The sequence below is a fragment of the Nematolebias whitei genome, chromosome 6 (assembly GCF_014905685.2).
Source record: "Nematolebias whitei isolate Nwh7 chromosome 6, NemWhi1, whole genome shotgun sequence".
Taxonomy (NCBI): Eukaryota; Metazoa; Chordata; class Actinopteri; order Cyprinodontiformes; family Rivulidae; genus Nematolebias; species Nematolebias whitei.
In genome coordinates, this window is record NC_056503.1 from 48,658,171 (window position 1) to 48,666,528 (window position 8,358).

General features: G+C 43.4%; 1 protein-coding gene across 1 annotated transcript in view; it reads right to left on the reverse strand.

Moving 5' to 3' along the window:
• Window positions 1-2,010: 2,010 nt before the first annotated feature.
• The window catches only part of LOC119411026 (S-adenosyl-L-methionine-dependent tRNA 4-demethylwyosine synthase TYW1-like), a 6,604-nt gene continuing 256 nt past the window's right edge, over window positions 2,011-8,358 (reverse strand). The window contains exons 2-5 of the mRNA XM_037677949.1: window positions 4,341-4,535; window positions 3,980-4,258; window positions 2,225-2,347; window positions 2,011-2,019 (exon numbers count right to left, since the gene is read on the reverse strand). Coding sequence (XP_037533877.1) covers window positions 2,011-2,019; window positions 2,225-2,347; window positions 3,980-4,258; window positions 4,341-4,535 — 606 coding nt within the window. The remainder of the gene's footprint in view (window positions 2,020-2,224; window positions 2,348-3,979; window positions 4,259-4,340; window positions 4,536-8,358) is intronic.

Here is an 8,358-nt window from a genome sequence, read left to right on the forward strand (position 1 = left end):
TATTTAACTTTATCGCTAATATCGGCCGATACGATACCATGCCGATAATATTGTGCATCCCTAATAATGTTGAATATGATGACAAAAAAGTATAAAGTATTTAAATCTAGGGCCCTTTAACTACTGTCAGACACCAAGTTTTCAGATTATTAATAAAAAAAAGCAATAATCCAAAACGAGCAGGTGCCAAAGATGAGAAAATGTTTGTGAGCCACAACATTTCAAGGTTGTGCCTCTGCTGTGTAACAAACAGACTTTACCAGCAGGTTATCTACTCTGAAATCCTGTCACATGATTATTAATGCCACTCTCGGGTTTTCGTTCTGAATCAAAGTGTGGGCTATCTGAATGAAAATGAATGATTTCGTTCGCTCCACGGCCTATAAAAGGCGACTGGAAACAACACATCGCTCTCAGATTTTCCTGCTTTTCTCGAGTCACTCATTCTTCACAGATCTGAGAAGTGGGCGTCCCAGATATTACGCATGCCTCTGCTGCTGGTCCGCCGGGGTCTGATGTCTATCAACCAGTCTGATGTTTTTCCTTCAGCGACAGAAAGCTTACATTGGATGAAGGTTTCCAGATCTTAACGTGGAAACAAACATGGAACTCTGATATTTCTGGGCCAGCTATAGCCGAGTGGTTAGAGCAGTCGTCCTCCAATGGGAGAGTTGGGGGTTTGATTCCACCAGCAGTCACATGTTGAAGTGTCCATGGGCAAGACACTGAACCCCTCATTGCCTCCGAAGCATGTCCCATCTGTGAATGAATTCGATCTAAAGCACTAATTAGTCTCTACAGATTCAGATTATCTTTGTAGAGATCTAGTAGAGTGCTGTATGAATGTGTGTGGAGGTAAATGAGGACACAGACTGTGTTGTACAGAGCTTTGAGTATCCTGATTAGATAGAAAGAAGATAGTTCAAGTTCAAATTTAACAATCTTTGTTATCCCAAAGGGGCAGTTTGTTTCACAGTCAGTAGAAACAAAAAAAAAACATCAATAGACAAGACATTGACTCAATACAAAAACAGAAATCATTACGATCACTACAGGGATGAATGAGTTTTTCAGTCTGTTCGTCCCACATCTGGGTAGCGGATACCTGCATCCAGAGGGAAGCAACCTGAACTCGCCATGGAGTGGTGATCAGGATCTGCCAGAATCAGCCTGGCCTTGATCACTGACATCGCCTTGTGTAAGTCAGTGAGGTTCTGTAGGACTATGCCAGCAGTTTTGCTGAACATCCTGAAAATCCCCAAGAGTTTGTTCCTGTTTTTGCATGTTAACGATCCAAACCAACAGATAAACGTAAAAGTTTAGAGACTCTGTAAGGATGGCACCATCTAGTGGGCCTTCCTTGTCTGTACTCCCTAGTGTGTCTCCTCATTTACCCAATTAATTTCACCCGTGTCTTGTGCCAGCTGTTTGTAATCACGTCCTGTCTTGTCTGTGTATACAAGTCTGTCTGTTAGTCTTGTTCGTTGTCGCATCGTCGTTGGGTCTACCCTGTCTTGTCCTGACCTGATGTTTACCAGTCCTGACCCGAGTTGTATTTCCAGTTTTGTAAGTGTGCTGCCACATCAGCTATTTAATTTATTATCAATAAAAGTATTTATTTTTGTATTTTCTGAGTCTGAGACCCTGCCTGCAACTATTGGGTTCGTTCTTGCCTGAGAAACCCTGACAGACTCAATAAAACATTCTCAAAGTAGGATCAACATTAAAACCACAGAGCTTCTGATAAAAACACATTCTCTGGTGAGCCTTCTTACAAAGTGAGTTCACATGGGGTCAAAGGTCAGTTTGTCATCAAGAACAGTTCCCAGATATTTATACTGTTGCACCACCTCAACAGCTTCACCGTGTTAGCGGCGTCGTGTTAGCGTGTTAGCGGTGTCGTGTTAGCACGACGCCGTGTTAGCACGGCGCCGTGTTAGCAGCGCCGTGTTAGCAGCGCCGTGTTAGCAGCAGCATCTTATTAGAAGAGTGGCTTTGTTAGCAACATGGTCAATTTAGCTGCGTGGTGTTAGCAGAGTGGTCCTGTCAGCAATGTGGTTCTGCTAGAAGCGTGGTCCAGTTAGCAGCATGATGATAATATGATGATGTGTTAATATGTTTTTTCCACTTGATTAAACATATTTGCACTGATGCTACTTGTACAGCGGTGCAACATGTACAGCGGAAAATATGGTAGTCGTGGTAACTGTGGACAGATCCTGACCTTTGCCTTCTTGGCGCTGCTCATGATAGTGCCCAGATCCTCCACATCCACCACCGAACCGGATTTCTTCTCTTCCAGAGAGCCCGACTCGTCTTCGTCGCTGCTCGAGTCAAATAAATCCACCTGAAAACAAAATGAAAAACACAAAATCTGGTCTCCATAATGGAAGTGGAAGATACAGCGGGAGAGGACAGAACCAACATTAACGAGGAAGAATATGTGAAAAACATTTATTATTCACAGTGACTTCCTCATGAACTGATCACGTAAAGCAGCAAGAGTGTTTAGTTTGAGCTTGTGTTCACATAAGAAACGAGGAAAGTGCTCAGACGGTCACGATGACACCCTCAGACCCTCTGACTGAATGTCACCTCTTCAACGTGCACCGAGTGTTGCCGACAGCAGGACTGGCTCTGTGATGCTCGTTACTATGACAACAGATATGACAACTAACATATAAAACGTGACAATGTGAACGGTGTGAATTCAGGGTGTGATTAAAGGCGTTTCAAGTGGTTTGACATAAATTATTCATGAAAACCATTTTTGATTCCGATTTATAAATTGATGGTTCTTATCTGATTTTACTCACCTTGTTGCATCATGAGATTATTCAAACATTACTCAGAGTACATTCATTACCCTCCGCTGAGGGCGATAATGTTTTTGCCTGCAACATTTATCAGAAACAACAACAGACCTTACTGAAACTCTCTTAAAAGTAGTTATTACAAAAAATGTCTACAGCTCGATCAGTTTGACAGATAATGAGCTTCATCTTGATGTGGTAGTAGCTGAGAGTCATTAAAGGCACATACTCTGAGTGTGGCTTATTGTGTCGTTGCACAAAACCATAATTTGTCTACCTTTGACATGGATACATCTCCATCTTTTCTGATGATCTTTGGCCGATTTATACTCCGCAAGAAGTCAAGAAATGTGTTCTTGCTGTCGCAGTTGGGAGATGAAAATGACGTCTTTTTGTTCTTGCACCGCCCCGAGAACCCGTTCTGTGCACAAAATCCTGGCAGAACTTTTTTCTTGCAGGGTTACGTGCTAAATGTGTTGTGATTGGTCAGAACTTCATGGGCAGGTTTATGCAGAAAAGCGTCTTGAGATACACGGCTCTCGTTTTGCTTCAACTGCTCCGCTGAGGAGCTGCTGGCCCAGGCTGTTAGAAAATACAGCCGTCTGTACAGCTGTTCCAGAAAAGCTTGGAAAGATGGTCAAAGACGTCGTGGAAGAAGATAAACCCTCTTCGTGGTTGTGCTGACCAGGAGGGGGTGCGCCTTGGCTGGGCAGCGTAGGGACTCGTTCCCACACCGTCTGACAGAAGCAGCCGCAGTCTCTTTCAGACAAATTAACAAAATACTGCTTCTCCTCTGTTACCAACAGAACTACCAGATTATCCAACTCCTCCATCATCAACTAAAAATGAACATCCATTTTGAGAACAGTGCCGACTGTGCTGTTCTTTCTGTTTGGTGTGACACCTGCTACAGTGGGTGGGGCTTACCAGGAGTTCAGTTTCTCAGAGTATAAAATGCTCGTGCGTCTCACAACAACGTCAGCAAGAACAGATGTCTTACGTCTCATGAAGTACGCTGCAACCTTTAATCTGAAACTCTTAAAGAGACGAGCGACATGCATTCCTTTAAACTCTAAGATCAAGACACAGCGTTTATCACATCAAGAGAGACTTTTAACAAAAACTACTGTAGTTGTAGTTATAGAGTCAGAGTTTTCCACCGTTACCTCAGAGCTGTTGTCGTGTGATGAAGCTTTCTCCTCTTCATCCGGTCGGTGTTTCTTCTCGTTCTTACAGGATCCTCCCTTCTTACATTTCCCGCTGCAGCTCTTCTTCTCTCCTTTGGCCAGAGCCTGAAGACGGCTCAGGAACTTGACCTTCCAGGCCTGGAAGTCTGCCTGAACGCTCCCGTTACGACTTTTCACCACGTTGCAGTCGCCCTCCGTCCTGGTCATGACGCGCGTGGCGCTCAGCATCCACAGCCACTTGTCCACGTTTTTACACACCTGCAGAGGCACGACAACGCAGACTGAATTAACTCAGGCACTTTGTTACTGTTGGTGCTCTAATGTAGAAAGAGTTCCTGACCGTGTTATAGTGGCCGACGTAGACAGAGTTTCCGAGGCCGAACACGGCGTATCTGAGGCCTTCGAGGAACGTCTTCCCGTATCTGAAGTCTGTGGACGCCTCCTCCAGCCACTTGCAGAACCACTCGGCGTTTTCTGTGGGCTGTCCGTCCGTGTAGGTGGCCACGAGGAACACGCAGACCGACTTACTGATGCACTGAAGGACGATGCAAACACAACAAACACGAGACGATGAAACAAAAAGAAGAGAAACACGATTTTACAATTCAAGTCCAGTTTACGGAGATAAAATGTGTAAAAATGTGATTTATAAATTCATTTCAATTCAAATTCAAAAACATTTTATTAATCCCAAAGGGAAATTATTTGTTGTTGTAACTCGTTATCCTCAATTCATTAAGAGATGTTATAGATCTGATGCTGTAGACAGGAAGGATCTCCTGTAAAGGTCCATCCCACAGTGGATCCTAAGAAACTGGCTGCAGATGCCGTCCGATCCGTCCACCCAGACTCGGCTGGCCTCTCGGTTCCCCCGGACAGTAGGACCGCCCGAATGCTGAGCAGAACTCCTCCCAGCAGTCTGCCGAGCTCCTCGTCGCTGCGGACAGCCAACTGTAGGTGCCGAGGGACGATCCCGTCCTTCCGCTGTCATGAGCCGTGTTTCCTGCTAGTTCCAGGATCTCAGTGGTCAGGCACTCGAGCACAGCTGGCAGGTAGATGAGAATGCGTCCACAGAACATCCTTTTCAACTCATTTGGGATTTGAGACTGTAGTTGAGATATTATTTGAGCTTTTGAGATGTTAATCAGCTGCTGTTGGTTGTAGAAAACTGCCTTGTTGCCATGGTTACGCATCATAACAAATGCCCAAAACTAAAAAAGTTTCAGTAAAAATCCTTCCTGCTGCACAGCATCTGATACCAGAGGAAACAATCATCCAAAAAATGTGATTTACATCCAGAAAAAGAGGAACTAAAGTTTCCAAAAGCAAAATCTCAGGATGAAAGTAACGGAGCTGCTCCAACATGCAGCCACCTGAAGCGGCGCAGTTCTAGAACAATAACAACAAAATGAACAATTTACAATAGTCTCTCGCTACTTCGCGGTTCATTTATCGCAGACTTGCTCCATCACGTTTTTTTTAAGTACTGTACATGTACATAATATTTTCCAAAAATAAATAAAAAGTGCCGCCACTTTGTAGTTTTCTTTCATTAAGTCTTCACTGTTTAGCCAGTCTAAAGAACTACGTTACCCAGAAGCCATCAGTTCACTCACTTCCCAGAAGTCAACACTTCTCTTTCAACCACTTCTTTCTACAAATGGAGGGACAGTTTTGCAGCAAAGTCAGAAGTTCTGTAAGTTCTGTTGCTCATTGGCAGGAAAGTCTCAAATAATCCTGAAGATGAACTCGTCCTTCAAGTTGTATCTTCACTGCTGAGTAGCTGCAGCTGATCTGGACTCGGTGTGACCCGGATCCTGGGAGCTGCAGACAACAGCTGCGGGGTTCAGTCAGGTTCTGGTCAGGCTGGTCCGGACCGGGCCAGAGGTGATGGATTAAATCCTGGGCAGCAGCACGTGCACATCAAGCTGGATGGAACAGTGAGCTTTAGTCATGCTGCACCGGGACTTTTTTCATCTATCGGGTCGGACCGGAACCGAGCTGCTCCTGTACTGCAGAGCCTGGGAAGTAAAATGTTGTAGCTCCTGCACATATAAAGTACTGTATGTTGTTAAAATGAGTAGGTTTAAGAGTTCAGAGGACTGATTGTGGGCTTCATCGCTGCAGGACAGGTCTGCAGAAACTAACAGAGTCAGAATGAAACGGAGTTGGACCGGAACCAGAACTGTTGCTGTTCTGCAGAGCTACCAAGTCAAATTTACTAACATACAGTTTGTTGTTAAAATTACATAGGTTTAAGCATTTAGAACATTCCAAGAGTGTGGGATGGGTTTATAAAGCCTTAATATAAAGTTGAATGTACTTTACTGAAATTGAACTTGAACTACTGTATCCGTACTTTGTGGTGTTTCACGTATTGCAGGGCTTCAGGGTACGGATCCCCCGCCGTAAATGAGGGACTACTGTACAAACAATTAGGATTTCACATGCAAATGTGACAATTTCTCACTCAAAAAGCTTTTTTTTTTTCAAAAATGATCAAATATTTGTGCACAAGTGAATCAGTTCAGAAACTTTCTTTACTCTCTACACACAAACCACATGATGCATTCAGGTGCTGGTGGAAAGCTCGTTCACCGGGGTTGTAATCAGATTCTCATGAGCACATCAAGCCACTTCTGCACAAGTTTCATTCACACAAAGCTGTTTAAGTGTGAAAACATTTGCATCTGTGAGGCGGAGAGTGAAGACATGTAAATAAATATTCGTTCCGGTTGTAATTTGTGTATTTTTAAACTTCTTTCACACGTACGACGCCTCGATATTTCTTTATGCATTGCAACATGCAGTGTTTGTGCAAGAATGCACACATTATGGTGAATAGTTTTTAAAAGAGGTTGAGTTTTCCTCATGTAAAGGAACAAAGTCACTAAAGTTACCTCCACTGAGGAGAAGTTAAAAGCTTCAGGCCTTCAGATGGGATCAGATGGGATCAGATGGGATCTCACTGAGCTACGATGGTCAGGGAAGAGGCGGTGATTTATAGTCGTGGGAAAGTTGCAAGAAAATACACAAAACTTCTGTTGCATCTTCAGTCTGGTGCTCTGGAGGTGCGCTGAAGACACCATGATGACGATTTTAATACAAAATTGTTGCACACATTCTTTGACCATGTGACAAGATCTTGTGCCAGGAGATCAAAATATCACAAGATTTCTCCTCAAGTTGAAAACTGTCTCATGACGTCTCCATCACTTTAAAGCAAAGTTCAAACATGTCAGAATTTAGGACCACGCGGCACGTCCTGAGAGCAGCTTCTGCAGCTACGTGCTGAGACGAAGAGTCTCCGTCGAGCACTTAACGATGCGTTCACACAGAAATCTGTCAAACCTGAAGCTGAGGAAATCACGACTGATCCTCTGGTCCCGAGCTGATCAAACTTTGATGAGGTCCAAGTAAAACATCATCTGAGAGGACAACGTCCTGGGAGTCAGTCTCTCATTTTGACTAATTATGACACTGAGCTGGACCCCGTGAGTTCAAAGGTCACACAGCTTTAATGAGGTTAAAGGTCGTGCATAGTTGAAGCAGTTTAAAGGTCTGAAGTGACTCGGTTTGTGAAAAAAGCCATTTTCAAATTCTGTCTTGTCTTCTAAAGCTCAACCCTGATTTAAACTAAGTGGTACTTTGAGTTTGTGAAGTCAAACGCAGAAAGAATAAAGACGATAAAATCTACCTAAAGTTTTCTTCATACACTCCACAAAGTCAATCTGGAATCGAATGAGTTGTTACTGTAAAAAGTTGGGATCCAGACTAAGATGTGGTTTCTTCACAGACGGTGAGTTAAGGCTCGGAGTGTCTGGTGCGTCGACGCTCCCGGATATTTTCTGTTGCTGAAAAGAAACGAGCTCCTTGTAGATTAAACTCTGTTCTCTGCCGACAAACGAGTTTCTGTTTCTCTCTCGATGCAACGAGCTGCATCTGAGCCCAGAAAATGAAAAGGGACTAATCCAGCTCTCTGCAGAGAAGCTGCTGGAATAAACATCTTCTCTGAATCTCTGACCTGAAGAAAGAAACGAGAGCAGGAAAAAAGTCCGACTTACAATATTATTACATTTTGGGCTTACTGTAATCTTACAGATATTACCACAAGCTGTCAGATTACTGAACAACTGACAGTAACTCTGAGCAAGTCACATCTGTGACACATCTGTTTACTGCTGCTGCACGATGTGGCTGCACCATGCATGTCACTGCCTTACTGTAATAATAATAATAATAATAATACTTTATAAATAAAGTATTATTATTATTATTATTACCATCATGTCATGTCAGTGTAACATGTCACACAACATGTGTAGTTTATATGTGCAATATACATCATGTGAATTTAA